At 37.0% G+C, this 17,701-nt stretch overlaps 1 protein-coding gene across 7 annotated transcripts in view; it reads left to right on the top strand.

The window, feature by feature from the left end:
• The window catches only part of LOC137641423 (mucolipin-3-like), a 120,017-nt gene that overhangs the window by 42,547 nt on the left and 59,769 nt on the right, over positions 1-17,701 (top strand). For all 7 annotated transcript variants that reach the window (XM_068373954.1, XM_068373959.1, XM_068373958.1 and 4 more), the window contains exons 4-7: positions 1,509-1,700; positions 6,675-6,828; positions 11,256-11,446; positions 11,572-11,688. In XM_068373954.1, coding sequence (XP_068230055.1) covers positions 1,509-1,700; positions 6,675-6,828; positions 11,256-11,446; positions 11,572-11,688 — 654 coding nt within the window. The remainder of the gene's footprint in view (positions 1-1,508; positions 1,701-6,674; positions 6,829-11,255; positions 11,447-11,571; positions 11,689-17,701) is intronic.

Genomic DNA, 17,701 nt, shown 5'->3' with positions numbered 1-17,701 from the left:
TATATTAGCAGCACAGTTTCAGCTCTTAAGAGTTTGACCATAAACTATTACTGTGCTTCTTACAAGATTGCAAGGAAGGGAGTACAGTATTGTATGAATGAATATTCAGGAGCTTATAATTGTATGGGTTTTTATGGATCCTTTAAATAGACTACTGTATTCTGATTACCATGGCTTGTATATCTTGATATTGAAAGGTATTCTAATCTAAGTACCGTATATTTCCGCGTATAAGACGACCCTATATTCCAAAATTTAACCAATAAAAATAGGGGGTCGTCTTATACTACCGTTATAAAAATCACACCTTGAATTCTATGTCTGGTTTATCAGTAGGCTAGCCCAGGTTGAGGTGCGATAACCACTGACACACATGAAATGATTTACATTAATATATAAATGTATAATGAAAGTAATAAAACCATTTTTACCGTATATATTATTGGCATATCTACAAAAATGGCATAAATGATAAATTCGAGGAATAATTCCAACTTTATAACCATACGCGCACATCTGAGAAAATGTAAACATCGAGTATTGGTTGCGTTGTTAGCAACTTTTTCTCTCGCTAACCTTTTAGTAATTTCAATGCACGTGTTAATTACAATAATAATAACATATATGATACCATAATATTTGTTTGTTTAAAAAATATTATTTTTAGCTGTAAATAACGATTTTGGATTACAAACGGTACAATCTTTATTTCTCAATAAAAATTACGGTACATTACAGTATTGCATTTAAAACCTAAAAATTTGTAAGACTATTTCCAATTAATATCAAACATTAAACCTGCGACATGTATAAATTTAACACCACTAAAACTCCTCACAGTTATCACTGTTTCGAAAAGCTGTTCGAACTTCGAACATATCACGAGATTTATCATATACGCCATCATCGTAAGGATTCCAGTCCGGTTCCGGTGAGTCGACTTTGGCTTCGTCATCGCATTCGTACAATAAATCGTCTTCACTGCCATCCATGGCATTTGAGATCCTGTATCTTTAAAATTATTTTATGACACTTTCCACCTTTACATTATTATATGCTTTTATAACAAACTCGCAAAGAACATAAAAGAAGAAGAAAGAGGAGGAACGGGCATTTCGTACGTGATCAGCTGATGAGCATAAACAAAACAATGCAGGCTCGGTGACGTGTGTTCTAGGAAAACAATAAAGGATTTGTTTTGTTATTTCATTTATTTTTAATTCATAAGGATACTGTAAGTCATATCGTAATCTTTACATAACCTATATTTCATAAGATATCTGGTGTTGCAAAAGCTAGCCTAGGCTATACACAGATGGTTTTATGATTGAGCAGTCGTCTTATACTACCGATATGAGATAAATTCATAAAAATTTGCTCAAATTTTGTACCTCGTCTTATATGAAGGTCGCCTTATACGCGGAAATATACGGTAGTATTTATCATATTTGATATTTTGCTAATACCAGATCCTGAACTCCTTACTTACTTGCCACATTTTTTTTCAGTTGTGTTTATTTGCTCAGCAGCGATACAACCATGTGAATTACCTATGGGACACTAAGATCTCATTTTCACATTTGTTCATCCAAGGGTGGGATACAAGTAGAGAAGTTCAGGTTTATCCTCCTGCAGATGGTCCGTTGGCAGTTTACAAGAAATCTGATTTCTTTAGTTATTTGGATTACGCAATAAGAACAGTAAGTTTAGCTATGCTTTTTCGTGGCTTACTATTATATAACATAGATAACTAATGTACTGATTACTATGCAGCGTTGTGGGTTTACTATCATATAACATAGATAACTATTGTACTGGTTACTACACTGATTTGTGGCTTTTCTATTCTATATTATAGATAGCTATTGTACTAGTTACTATGCTGTACGTGGCTTAACTATCATATAACATAGATAACTATTGTACTGGTTACTTGTGAAATTAGAAAGAAGACATCATCATTTCTTATGGGAAATCACTAATTAAAAAGAGAGTAGTACATACAGTTAACTTGCATCATGTGTTGTTCACAAACAATAAACCAATTGTTTTGACCTTGTTTAACTAATTCATTTTTGCAAGATGAAATTAAAATTTTTAGATTGTCTAAATATAGTGTGCAAAAGTCAGGGAATATTCTTTTCAAACGTACAATTGTATCAATGATTACAGAGATATGTAAGAGTGACTTTTTGTGATTGATTTTTAAATTTAATGAATTTCTATAATAATTCATAGTGTTCTGTACTGAAGTACTACATAGAAATTGGTCAATGGCTTTAAAAAAGGATTTAGTTATCAAATAAACTGGGAAGTCTTTTAGATTTTATTTGGTCCTCAACTGTTTCGCTTAAGGTTTCTCCTCTCCCAGCCTTTTAATTTATTTTTTTTATTAACATTTTCGCTCAAGGTTTCTCCTCTCCCAACCTTTTATTTTCTATTAGATATAGTACCTATTATTTATCTTCTGGAAAAAAAAAAAAAGAGATGTACTGTTTTTCAAGAAGCTTTTGCGAAAGGTCTTTCTCTATACTGTACAAATGTATACAAAATCCTTGTCAAGACTTTTTCAGGAATCAGGCTCTTCCTCATTACTGTTGAATTTCTGTTCCTTGTTTTTTCCAGATGTTTATAGGAGTTTAGGCACAGTATTCACCAACTGTTGATAATTATATAAAGTTATTAGATATTAAATAAGAAAGTGGGGCAGTTTACTTTTCTGATCATGCCTTGATTTCATTATTAGTGAAGACTGAGCAGCCTGTCCCTGATATATCATATTCTTGTAAAATTTATATGAAATCCCAAGCAGACTGGAATGGTATTTTACATGATCTTTTGTGCTTGAATTGGTCACAATTATATAATAGTGTAGATCCTGTTGTCCCTTTGAATGAGAATCTAGTCAACATAATTGATAGGCGTATCCCTTCTCGTGTGCTAAGGTACCGAGTGAAGGACAAACCGTGGTTCAATGATGATTGTAGACGTGCTTTTTTGGAGAAGCAGGAGGCCTATCAACTTTGGAAGGGTAACAGATCAGATTTGACCTGGAACAACTATACTCGGCTTCGAGCTTTTACTCAGAGAGTTTATGCCTCAACTGAAAAGGAGTACAATTTAACCATAAAAGAAACACTTTCTGGTACAACTCAGGAACATAAATGGTGGTCTACCCTTAAATCTGCACTTTTTGGTGTAGATGCAACAGTTCCTCCTTTACTTAAACCAGATGGCTCAGTCACTCACTGTCCAAAGGAAAAGGCAACCCTTTTGGCTGATGTTTTTGACAGTAAACAGAGTAATGAAAAACTTGAACTTCCTCATTCCTGTTTTCCTGAGGCTAAACTAACTAGTTTAGCTTTTCGATCTCGTGAGATTAAAGCTCTGTTGATGGACCTTGATGCTTATGGAGGTGTAGACCCAAATGGTATTTTTCCTTTGTTTTTTATAAAGACAGCAGATTTCTTAGCTCCAAAGTTATCTGTTATTTTGCGGAAGTTAGCAAGAAGAGGAGCTTTTAGCACTAGTTGGAGAATTGGTAATGTTACTCCTCTATGTAAATGTGTTTGTGGTAGCTCAAGTCCCACTGATTACCGCCCAATTTCCATAACTCCCATATTATCTAAAGTTTTTGAACGTCTTCTGGCAAAACGTCTTAATAGGTTTGCTGAAGGTAATCATCTACTCCCTAGTTTGCAATTTGGTTTTCGTAAAGGCCTTGGAGCATGTGATGCCCTTCTTACAATCTCCAATGCTGTACAGAAATCCCTTGATTGTGGTCGGGAAGTTCGTATGATTGGCCTTGATTTTAGTGCTGCCTTTGACCGTGTTAATCATGAGGCCCTTGTTTTCAAACAGAAACAGTTGGGAGTGGGTGGGTCGTTTCTTAGCATTATTACTGATTTTTTAAGTAATAGATCTCAAAGAGTTGTTGTTGATGGGCACCATAGTGATTATAGGAATGTGATATCCGGTGTTCCACAGAGTAGTGTTCTTGGCCCATTACTTTTCATACTATATACACATGACATGTGGTTTGGCCTAGAAAACAAGCTTGTTGCATATGCAGATGATGCTATTCTCTTTGCATCAATTCCATCCCCTGAATGTAGATCTAGGGTTGGTGAATCCCTTAATAGAGATTTAGCTAGAATTAGTGCATGGTGCAAATTATGGGGTATGAAGTTGAATCCTAACAAAACTCAAAGTATGATTGTAAGTAGGTCAAGGACGGTGGTTCCTCAACATCCGGATCTCAGTATTGATAATGTTTCTTTAAATATGTATGACTCTTTCAAAATTTTAGGAGTGATTCTCGACAGTAAATTTACTTTTGAGAAACATATAAGGTCTGTGTCTTCTTCAATTTCACAAAAAATAGGCTTATTGAGAAAGTCTTTCAAGATTTTCGGTGATCAATCTATTCTGAAGAAGTGTTTTAATTCTTTCATTCTACCTTGTTTTGAGTATTGTTCTCCTGTCTGGTCTTCAGCTGCTGATTCTCATCTTAATTTGTTGGACAGAAACTTACGGTCTATTAAATTTCTTATTCCTGATCTAGATATTAATCTCTGGCACCGTCGTTCAATTAGTTCATTATGTATGTTGCATAAGATTTTTCACAACTCTGACCATCCTTTACATTCAGATCTCCCTGGACAATTCTATCCTGTTCGTAATACTAGGCAGGCAGTTAATTCTAATAGCCAGGCCTTCTCCATCACGAGGCTCAATACTACGCAGTACTCTAGAAGTTTTATTCCTGCTGTGACCAAGTTGTGGAATGATCTTCCTAATTATTATTATTATTATTATTATTACTATCCAAGCTACAACCCTAGTTGGAAAAGCAAGATGCTATAAGCCCAGGGGCTCCAACAGGGAAAAATAGCTCAGTGAGGAAAGGAAATAAGGAAATAAATAAATGAAGAGAACATATTAACAATAAATCATTCTAAAATAAGAAACAACGTCAAAACAGACATGTCATATAATAAACTATCAACAACATAAAAAACAAATATGTCATAAATAAACTATAAAAAGACTCATGTCCGCCTGGTCAACAAAAAAGCATTTGCTCCAACTTTGAACTTTTGAAGTAGTACTGATTCAACCACCCGATTAGGAAGATCATTCCACAACTTGGTCACAGCTGGAATAAAACTTCTAGAGTACTGCGTAGTATTGAGCCTCGTGATGGAGAAGGCCTGGCTATTAGAATTAACTGCCTGCCTAGTATTACGAACAGGATAGAATTGTCCAGGGAGATCTGAATGTAAAGGATGGTCAGAGTTGTGAAAAATCTTATGCAACATACATAATGAACTAATTGAACGACGGTGCCAGAGATTAATATCTAGATCAGGAATAAGAAATTTAATAGACCGTAAGTTTCTGTCCAACAAATTAAGATGAGAATCAGCAGCTGAAGACCAGACAGGAGAACAATACTCAAAACAAGGTAGAATGAAAGAATTAAAACACTTCTTCAGAATAGATTGATCACCAAAAATCTTGAAAGACTTTCTCAATAAGCCTATTTTTTGTGAAATTGAAGAAGACACAGACCTTATATGTTTCTCAAAAGTAAATTTACTGTCGAGAATCACACCTAAAATTTTGAAAGAGTCATACATATTTAAAGAAACATTATCAATACTGAGATCCGGATGTTGAGGAACCACCGTCCTTGACCTACTTACAATCATACTTTGAGTTTTGTTAGGATTCAACTTCATACCCCATAATTTGCACCATGCACTAATTCTAGCTAAATCTCTATTAAGGGATTCACCAACCCTAGATCTACATTCAGGGGATGGAATTGACGCAAAGAGAGTAGCATCATCTGCATATGCAACAAGCTTGTTTTCTAGGCCAAACCACATGTCATGTGTATATAGTATCGGGTGGTTGAATCAGTAGAACTTCAAAAGTTCAAAGTTGGAGCAAATGCTTTTTTGTTGACCAGGCAGACATAGTCTTTTTATAGTTTATTTATGACATATTTGTTTTTGATGTTGTTGATAGTTTATTATATGACATGTCTGTTTTGACGTTGTTTCTTATTTTAGAATGATTTATTGTTAATTTGTTCTCTTCATTTATTTATTTCCTTATTTCCTTTCCTCACTGGGCTATTTTCCCCTGTTGGAGCCCCTGGGCTTATAGCATCTTGCTTTTTCAACTAGGGTTGTAGCTTGGATAGTAATAATAATAATAATAATAATAATTTACTAACTGCAGTGCATTTAAGTTTAATTGTAAGCTAACCAAAAAGTAGTCCATCGCAGCTGATGGAAACTTTCAATCTTCTGACGGTGATATTCGATTCTCTTCAGTAAGATTGATGATTGTAGTGTGACAAGATGTTAATGCGCAGAAGATGAGGTTTAAATAAGATGTCATGCTTTACAGTAAATAAGTGTTCCCTGTAATTCTAACATTATTTTTGTGGATGAATCTTGGTTATATAACCAGGTAGACATTATCAAAAGGTAGTAAAATCATCGAAGCATACGTTAATCTTGATGGTGAATTAGTATGCCACATATAGCAAGAACTTTCAGCTGGTGATAGAATGCCATGATTCACTATTTAAGTGGTAGAAACTTTCATACATTGTATCCTTATTCATTTTTTTCTAATCTGGTTTCTTCCATTTTCAGTTCTCCAGAATCCGGGAAGAAGCTATCGGTTCGTTTGTTTACGACTACGAGAATGGGACGGTTGTCCCTCCGGTTCTTTGCATTTCGCAGTATGCAAGTGGTCATGCATTTGTAAAGAATAACTCCTATGTTTTGAATGACAACATTACAAAAAGTAAGATCTTTATAGTACTGAATGCCATATGAAATATTCATAGGGAAGTACAAATCATTACTTAACAATTGCCTATTGGTGGTCAGTTAGGCCAAAACAGTTCCTGGGTTAATCTTACCTTCATCCTATCTTAGGAACTTGCATCATAGGGGTGACTTTAAGAGAAGAGAAAACTAGCTTTAGGAGGGCAAAAGGAACTGAAAAAAGGGATATATCGTTCAACAGATGGTTATATTAAAGAAAAGGGCTAAATGCTTCCGTATTACTTGTCATTTGCCTATATTTTTATTAATGGAAAACCCCTTTGAAATGCAGTCACTCCCTTTGAAACAGTAGACATAAAATGTTTTGAGTGAATCCAAAAATTTTTTACCCTTTGGAAGTGAGGATATAGTGTACCGATTCAACAGGATAACCAATCATTTTTAAATTTCCACACAAAATCTAAATTATGAGAGATATCGCGGACTGTTTTGCCTAATCAGGAGACAGTGGAGCCTGAGTATACTGTTAATAAAACTAGTTGAGTAAGTCTGTTACAATAGGGTAATAGTGAATCTTGGTTGAAGACAAGGGACTGCCCACTCTAGAGCTACCGGTAGGTTGCTGTTGATTCTTACACTTTCTTCTAGCCGATTTGTCATCTCTACTTCATCTTAGGTAAAATTGATCAGTAGCTTATACATAGTTCTCTACAGCTTTATCTGTTTACCTATAGCTAGATTCTTTGGTTATCAACTTCTCGAATGAACAACAGATTATTATTATTACTATCCAAGCTACAACCCTAGTTGGAAAAGCAAGATGCTATAAGCCCAGGGGCTCCAACAGGGAAAAATAGCTCAGTGAGGAAAGGAAATAAGGAAATAAATAAATGAAGAGAACAAATTAACAATAAATCATTCTAAAATAAGAAAAAACGTCAAAACAGACATGTCATATAATAAACTATCAACAACATCAAAAACAAATATGTCATAAATAAACTATAAAAAGACTATGTCTGCCTGGTCAACAAAAAAGCATTTGCTCCAACTTTGAACTTTTGAAGTTCTACTGATTCAACCACCCGATTAGGAAGATCATTCCACAACTTGGTCACAGCTGGAATAAATAGTAGAAGAACCCTTCATTCCGTTAGGTTCTTCTCTGGGAAGCATTTCTGCCATTGGTAGTGGTAATTATTTCATTGTATGCGTGTCCATCAAGCAAACACCATTTTGCGGTCTTTGCTTCTGGAATATGTTGATATAAATTCCTTTTCACTCATAATCATTACAGATCCTAACCATCTCAGTCTAAGTATTCATGTTTTAATCCAGCTTCTAGACCTGACATCAACATATCATCCTGTGACCTTCCCCATCATACTCCGCCATTAATCTTAACATTTTAAAGTCACATCTTATTAAAATTTCTTCCATCACTTTGTCAGTGACCTTGTTTCCACTGCATAGAGTAGTAAAAATCTTTGCTCTCCATTCAGCAGTGTGACAATCTCCATTATGTATATCAATGCAGTAACCACTCTCTTCCTGCTCTCTCAAACATTACTTCAAATGCTTTATCCCTTCTAGGACCTGCTCCTGTATCATAACAGGGCTTCAACTCGCATATCTTCCCCATTTGCTCGTTATACATTTCAGGCATCTACAATCAAGTATGTACTTGGTTTAGATTTTATAATCCAGTGCACTTCTTGTGATATTGTCCTAGAGAATTATGTTGGATTTGCTTTTAGTGATTTACAGTCTTTTCCTCTACTCCCCTCCACTCCCCTCCACTCCTCCACCATTTCAACATTTCTTCCACATCTTAATGAGAATGTGCTGTTAATGTTACATCATCTGCAAAAGTAACTCAAGGGTCCCACTTTCCTCGATAGCTTTCTCTATTTTGATGAGGAAGGGTAAATGACTCTTTACCGAGTCTCGAGAGACACCATCATTTATCTCAAACTTATGTGGTGCAACTGTCACTAATTTCACCAGGTTGGGTACCATCAGTAATTTATGACTAATCCTCCTTTTTTTTTGCCCTTGCATCTCTCTATAGATCTGGTATGGTGCGAGTGCCTTTTTGACCTCATCCTAGAATTTAAAATTTGTTTTATTTTTGAAATGTGATTTAGAATATTCCTCGATGATGGGACTGGCTTCCACTGTGATAAATTAGTTACTTAATTGTCTTTTGAGCTGCAAAAAACATCCTATTTTCCATCTTGTCCTAGTTTCTATTATGCATCACATTAAAAAATTCTTATGTATGATTTTTATAGATCTCACTGTAGACTTAATTTTGATGAGCAGACATCCTATAGTACGTAATAGGTAGTAGGTTGGCCAGGGCACCAGCCACCTGTTGAGATACTACTGCTAGAGAGTTATGGAGTCCTTTTGACAGGCCAGACAGTACTACATTGGATCCTTCTCTCTGGTTACGCTTCATTTTCCCTTCGCCTATTCTTTTCATATTCTCCTCTCTCCTCATACACCTGACAACACTGAGATTACCAAACAAATTTTCGTCACCCCAGAGGTTAACTACTGTACTGTAATTGTTCGGTGGCCACTTTCATCTTGGTAAGGGTAGAAGAGACACTTTAGCTATGGTAAGCATTGTTCTCTAGTCTTGGGTAGTGCCATAGTCTCTGTACCATGGTGGTCAACTTTCTTGGGTTAGAGTTCTCTTGCTTTAGGGAATACTTGGGCATGATATTCTATCTTATTTCTTCTCCTCTTATTTTGTTGAAATTTTTGTAGTTTATGTAGAAAATATTTATTTTGATGTTGTCACTTCTTAGAATATTCAATTTTCCTTATTTCCTTTCCTCATTGGGCTATTTTCCTTGTAGGGGCTATATAGCATTCTGCTTTTCCAACTAGTGTTGTAGCTTAGCAAATAGTAATAATAATAATGATAATACATCATACTTCTACCAAGGCACTTCCCCCAATTTTGGGGGTAGCCGACATGAAACAAATGAAACAAAAAAGGGGATGTCTCCTCTCTACGTTCCTCCCAGCCTGACAAGGGACTCAACCGAGTTATGCTGGTACTGCTAGGGGGCCACAGCCCACCCTCTCCCGTTATCCATCACAGATGAAGCTTCATAACCCCTGAATCCCTTACTGCTGCTACCTCCACGGTCATCCAAGGCACCGGAGGAAGCGGCAGGGCCTACTGGAATTGCGTCACAATCGCTCGCCATTCATTCCTACTTCTAGCACGCTCTCTTGCCCCTCTCACATCTATCCTCCTATCACCCAGAGCTTCCTTCACTCCATCCATCCACCCAAACCTTGGCCTTCCTCTTGTACTTCTCCCATCAACTCTTGCATTCATCCCCTTGTCTTCCACCAGCTTGTCAGGAATTTTCACCTCCTTAGCTAGAGTACAGTACTGCTTTCTTTTGTTACTGATAACACTATCATCACCATTAGAGTGCTTCATTGGGGCCATATTCAATCACAGAGATGTGAAAGCATATCTAGCACTTGGAAATTCTCAAGCACAACGGTTGTAACTTCCCGCTGGTCATTTACTGTGCAAGCGTAAGCCAAAAAGAGCAGTAGGTACCCACTAGATGGAGATGCTATGACCTGGCGAATGTGTTGTGTGAGGTTTTTATGTGTATGTATTGCTTGTTGTCTTTTAGGGATTTAGACGGATTTTTGTAGCAAACTTAGGAATCAATGAAGATTGCAGATTTTGAAATCACGAATGGTAATAGCTGCAGTAGATATAGATATTTTTTTTTTATGTGTGATGGTTAAAATGTTATGTTATAGATTATGCGCTTCTTAACACTTTTGTTATGGTCAGTGTTTTGTATAAATTCTAAGATTTTTATTAAATTTGCTCTTTTAGTTTGTTTTGATTAAAGACCATAATGAAAAATTATTTTTAAAGAATTTAAGGAAAAACTTTCTTTTTCATAAAACGCATTTCTGGGACTGTATTATATTTTGCTTTATATAGTGTTATCAGGGCTGACACCTTGTCATCGTAGCCTAATGTTCATGTATACAGTACAGTATATTTGTTTGGTACATTAAGTAAAAGCATTTAAAATTTGTGGAAGGATTTTTGTCATATAGCAATATCTTATTTTATGATGATTGCTTTCAAGTACAGCATATAATCACTATTGATAACTGTTGTTTGAATTGAGAAGATTCACATATAGCTGGGACCAACTAATTAAGCTAGAAATTAAGATTTTATATACCAGAAGACAATGTAATTATTTTGAAAGTGTTTTATACTGAAATCATTGCATATTTCTTGCCATAGGATAAAATTCCGTGGACTTATCTACTCTTATTTTTTTTTTTTTTTTTTTTTTTTTTTGGTAATTAGCTTGGAATGTCATCAAAAACTTTAATCCTATTTTAGAAATATTCGTTCATTTGTGATTATTGCAGACTGTATTGATATCCCACCTTCAGAAGCAAATGCAACAGGCTGGAATGTTAAAGAATTTCTTGAAGAGAAAAATGTAACGTTCGACTTTGATTTGTTACTGAATACAGATTTTACTTTCAACTTACGCACCATAAAGCTCCGAGTCAACTTGCCATTCGATACACCCGAATGTTACCACCTAACGGGAAAGGTAAGGTTTCAATTTTATATTTGGTAAAGCTTTATCTAAGAATTTTCAGCTTTTTTACCAGTTCCTATAAAAGATTATCTGTCTGTATGTTTTCATTTGTAGTCCTGATTTTTTTTTACTTTCAGGTCATTTTTAATAATCATGATCATGATGGCCAAATCTTAGTGGAACTTGACGTTGCTGCTCGTGTATTGGAGTGTGATGGGTCTATACATTTAGCTTCAGAATCTAGTACCATAAAGGTAAAGAGATGCTAGTTTTTATAGAAAAGTTTGTGGTATACAGTACGCTAATTTATTTGTGTAAATGGATAATTTTATTGCAAATGCTGTGGCTTAATTTAATTTTACAATATATAACAGGATGTTAAAACTTCCTTATGGTAGAGTTCCCTACCATGATTCCTATCTTTTTTTTTCTGATACTAGCAGTATTGTTTGTACTCTTGTCTCTTGTTTTCATAACCACCATTATTGTCAATAGGTTTGACAACAGCTGGTGCTTTTATGTTGACAAATTTGGTATTTGTTAAATATTTAAATAAATTCTGGTGTTTGTTAATGCTTTTGTTTTGGTGATGGCTTTGTATGTTGGTGATTTTACAGGTCTTTATTCTTACAAGCTGTTATCATGTGTTTTATATTGGGCTTTCAAAGGCTCGCTTGCCAAGTAGGTGTAAGAATTCATGCATTTCCATAGTCTCCAGTGATCCATAGTTGAAGAGTATTTGTGGAAGCATAATCCACATAAAGAATTGACAGAGATTTGGTGTCCAGAGCTGGAAAATAGATTGATTTTAGAATTTAGATGGCTAAGGTATTTGATGACAAAGTATGAGGAGCAGAATGTAAAGAAGTAAAAGAAGTGTAGAGCGCCTGAATGAAAGAAACCAGATGCTTAATGTTGAAAAATGGTGTTAGTATGAAGAGCTGCATACAATATCAATTTGTTTTTCTAGTCTTCACTAAAAGTTTCCTTTAGGGATTTGACCCAAATGGTATAGTATTCCAACTACTACCTGGTTCATTTAGAAGAGTTAGCAAGCCTCATTTGCACCCTACTTTGTCTAAATTTAACTAAGATTATTTAGGAAGAGATGAGGATCCATTGGTATGCCCAGTGAGAGCCTTCACAACTTGCAAAGGATGTGGTTTTATTGCCCAATGTGGGCAAGAAATATTATACAGTGATACCTCGGTACTCGACCATAATCCGTTCGAGATCCGTGTTCGACCTCCGATTTGTTCGAGTACCGAATTTTTTTTCCCCATAAGAAATAATGGTATATATTCTATTCCGTTCCCAAGCACTCGAACAGGCCCAAAATATTAATAAAACGTGTACCTAAACAACAATAATTATCTAAATGTGTATGAAATTGGTCAGAAAATCCTATAAAACAATTTTAAACCATTTACTGTACTAAAATAAAACAATTTTAAACCATTTTCTGTACTGTAGTGAACATACCTTTGAGCAGCGGTTCGATGGCATACAGGGATGGATGTGGAGAGGATGGAAGGGGGAGGTTACTGCTTGGAAGGAGAGTCCCCTTCCATGATGTGGCGGGGTAGTTCTCCTTCAGGAGTTGTTTCTCTCTCCAATGAAAGGGTGGGCAGATCTATTTCAGGGGTTTCTTCTCTTCTTTGTCTCTTCTTTGGAGGAGAAACAGGCTTTGATGTAGCAGCTTTCTTTTCTTTTGTGAAAAACTGGTCTATTGTTAATTGTTTCTTCCTCCTCTGCAGTATTCTTCGAAAATGATACATGACACTATCATTAAACATATGCACTGCCCGGTTTGCTACTGCAATTTCTGGGTGGTATTTTTCAGCAAAAGCCTGCACATCTGCCCACTTGGAACAAATTTCATTGATGAGAGAACTTGGAACATCCTCCCTTACCTCATCCTCTTCTGAAGATTCCTGCTCCACAATCAGATCCTGCTGCTGTTGTTGTTGCAGGTGCAACAATTCCTCCACAGTCAACTCGGTAGAATGGCTTTCTACAAGCTCATCAATATCATCCTTGTCGACCTCAAGCCCCAAACTCCTGCCCATGACAACAATTTCCTCAACGACATCAGTGTCATCAGAAATTACAGGGGTAGCAGTGCTTGGACCCGCCTCTGGTTGGAAACCTTCAAACTCCCTCTCTGTGACACATGATGGCCACAGCTTACGCCAGGCAGAGTTCAATGTCCTATAGGTCACACCTCGCCAAGCTTGGTCAATCATGTTAACAGAGTTGAGGATGCTGAAGTGTTCCTTCCAGAATTCCTTTAGGGTCAACTTCGTGTCACTGGTCACTTCAAAACACTTTCTGAAAAGGGCCTTGGTATAGAGTTTTTTGAAGTTTGAAATGACCTGTTGGTCCATGGGCTGGAGTATGGGAGTAGTATTGGGGGGCAAGAATTTGATTTTGATAAAGCTGTATTCTTCTTTCAAGTCATCCTCGAGACCTGGAGGATGTGCAGGAGCATTGTCCATAACCAGAAGACATTTCATTGGCAAGCTCTTTTCAATGAGGTAAGCCTTAACCTGGGGGGCAAACACTTCGTTTATCCACTCAGTAAAGAATTGTCTTGTGACCCAAGATTTAGTGTTCGAGCGCCACATAACTGGTAGTGCACTTTTACAAATATTATTTCGTTTGAACACCCGGGGGTTGTCCGAGTGGTACACTAACAAGGGTTTGATCTTGCAATCGCCACTTGCATTTGCACACAGCAACAATGTTAGCCTATCTTTCATTGGCTTGTGACCTGGCATCTTCGTCTCGTCCTTGGTAATGTACGTATTGGCTGGCATTTTCTTCCAAAATAACCCAGTCTCATCACAATTAAAGACTTGTTGTGCGATCAAATTTTGTTCATTTATGTACCGATCGAATTCCCCCACGTATTTATCGGCTGCAATTTGATCCGAACTAGCTGCCTCCCCATGCCTAGTAACACGATGAATACCTGTTCTATTACGAAACTTTTCAAACCAACCCCTGCTCGCTTTAAATGTAAATGAATCACTTTCACTGGTACTCGGACTTTTCTTCACTAATTCTTCATAGATATGCAACGCTTTTTCACAAATGAACGCTTCACTAACACTTTCCCCGGCCAACTGTTTTTCTTTAATAAATATTAAAAGCAACTTTTCCATCTCCTCAATCACTTGTGGCCTTTGCTTAGTTACCGCCGTAACTCCCGTTGCAACATTCGCCTTCTTAATCATTTCTTTATGCTTTAAAAACGTAGAAATGGTCGACTTCGCCATTCCGTATTCTACCGCTAAATCGGACACTCGTACACCATTCTCATATTTCGCTATAATTTCCTTCTTCAACTCGATCGTTGTTCGCACTGTTTTCCTCTTCTCCTTCCCCTTAACACTCATTACTTTCTTGGGACTCATTATGAAAGCTAAAAAAGCAATTAAAAGCACTGAAAATCACTAAATCACAACGAATGCTGATCGCGCGTTGTCTGAGTGACGCTCTCGAGAGAACTGATGCTTCCCGAACAAGCGAGAGTGGCCGAGATGGCGCGATCATCACAAAGCCCATGCGGTCGTCACGTGTTCGGCTGGTCGAGTACCGAATTTTTGGTCGAGCACCGCAGCAAAAATTTCTCGAAAATTTTGGTCGAACTCCGAATTGTTCGAGTATAGAGTCGTTCGACTACCGAGGTATCACTGTATTATATTCAAGTTATCTGGTGCTTGTATAGCTTGCATCCTACCCAAATTTTTTGTTCCTACTAAATTTACAAGCTAGTGTTGCTGGTATCCTACCATGAGTTTCTGATGGTTGGACAACACCAGCCATATTGCGATGACAGTTTGGTTCCCCTTGACAGTGAGGCACTTGTTGACTGAATGCCCCACTTTTATCAACGTCAAAAGTTATTACGTATTACATCTCGGTAGACTTGGAAAAGTACTCTCAAGTAACTAGTATATTTTATTGGTGTCTTATACAGTCAGCCGTAGGTCTTCGCGGATTTGGTCATTCGCGGTACAGTGAACCTCATAACCTATTAGATAAAAATTCACCCATTCGCTGTGTCATGATAAGTACTCTTGCTACGAGCCGACGATTTCAAACAGACTGCGCTCTTTAGCATCAGGCATTCCTCGCACCGTTTCTGCATAGCACAGCATCCAATTTCTCGCTGACTCAGCCTCATTCTTGTATCGTCTGTTGGTGCATCTTGGAAACGTGTGGCCATAGTGATTGAAGGAATTGGGGATCTTCAGTCCTGATGGAGCTTTCCAAGATACTATCAAGAAAATCTTGACTTTGGCAAAGGCAGTCGAAGTTGAAGGCTTCACTGAAGTAGCTGAGGACGAGAAGACTGATGAGGACCTGACTGAATTAGTTAGTCCTTTCAGTAAGTGAGGGAGAGGATAAACCTGACAAGGAGGACGAAGGAATCTCTTTTTGGCAGAGATGTCATGGTTGGGGGAAGAGTTAAAGCAAAGGGCATACAGCATGGATCATTCATTGGTACGTTCCTTGAAGTTCGTGCGTTCCATGGATGAGACTTGTGGGTTACAAGAGTAACTTGAATGAGATGAAGAATGTGACGAAGAAGCTGCCCATGACAATGTTCTTCCCCTTTCATGAGAAATGGCCACCATCACTCATACCAACTGCAGACCCTGACCCCGAGCCTTGCCCATCACCATCTTCTCCTCCAACCACAGATTCTCCTGATCCAGAAACCACTCCTCCAGCAAACCAACCTCCGACAACCTTTCCATTGCAGAACATGATGCAGTGCAGGGAGGATGATGGCGTAGGTGATCATCCTTCCCTTGCAGAATAATGGTAAGATGTTTTTCAGTAAATTTTCCAATTGTACAGTTCAGTTACTAGAGTTGTAGAATGAAATATAAATGACTGTACTAAACAACTTTGAATTTGAATAAAACTTCAATGTACAGGTACACAGCCTGTAAGCATTTTATAAAATAAATTTTACGCAAGTTTCATTCAATTAGTGTATTGTGAGTAAATTCTTCTTTTTACGTAAGCACGATTTTCATTTGGTACATTTAGTACATAATTATGTAACTAGTACAATAATACCTTGAGATACGAGCGACCCAACTTACGAGAAAATTGAGATACGAGGAGAGTTCCGTGCAAATTTTTATTCTGAGATATAAGGAAAAATTTGAGATACGGGGTACAGTAGTTCCCTATGCGGCAGCTAGGTGGCTGCATGTGCGAGAGGCTGCTCACGAGGACAGCATCACTCGGTCTTTCTCGTCGGATCTCCGTCGCGTAAAGTTATCTCCGAGCATCGGCCGTAATGTTTGCTTTTTTCAATATTAATCTTACCCGATAATCATGTAGCTGTCAACTCTGTTGCCGACAGAAATCTACGGTCGGGATACGCCAGCGATCACTATACAGGTGGGGGTGAACACCACAGCGCCATCTGTGGTCAGGTACTCCAGTACTTCTTGTCAACACCACCTCAATTTTTCCTCTGTCGTGCCTCCGGCTAGACCTACATGGATACGCTGTTGATTCTGGAGTTATTGCTCACGATTTGGTGATGTATTTGCTCTAGAGTTTAGCCTTCGCTATTCAGGAAGCTATATCATTAGCTTAGCAAGTTTTTGGAATTAATTTGATTTAATTTTTGATTTAATTTTGGTACGAAGAGAGTATGAACTCTCTTTCACTTTTAAATGGCCGACCCTTCCCTTAGACGGAAGTGTTGGTGTCGAAGAGAGTATAGACTCTCTTAATTTTGCTTAACAAAAGTTATAGATTTATTTTATATCTCTCCGCCTTTTATAGGCCTCTTTGATTAACTTCCTTTTATTATAAACTTATTAAAATTAATTTTTATATTTGTTTATATTCGACCTTTCCTAATAGTAGGCGGTCTTTTCTTGGAACCGAAGTTAATTAACATTGAGCCCGTCATTTCATTTTTACCTGTTAACATATTATGCTATTTTAATGTTTTTGAAAGAATTTCTTTGATAGTCTCGTACTGTTTTCAAAGTTGAACTAACGTTTTGTTTTGTCTCTGCAGTTGTTGACGTTCAGAACGTTCAACTTGCGCTCTATCGTTACGATAGAGAGAGAGTCTATCACGGTGTCACGTTGCAGTAAGAGTAAACCGATTCTAGCGTTTTGTTCATTCTTTCTTAGCTTAAATGGTTTTAATTCTAATAAAGGAACTTTTTATTTGGGAAATCTTTCAGTTTTTTTCCTTTAACAATAATATGTTTTAAAGAT

The sequence above is a fragment of the Palaemon carinicauda genome, chromosome 5, assembly GCF_036898095.1.
Source record: "Palaemon carinicauda isolate YSFRI2023 chromosome 5, ASM3689809v2, whole genome shotgun sequence".
NCBI lineage: Eukaryota > Metazoa > Arthropoda > Malacostraca > Decapoda > Palaemonidae > Palaemon > Palaemon carinicauda.
Note: the sequence above shows the minus strand (reverse complement) of the source record. Positions and strands in the feature narration are given on the sequence as shown.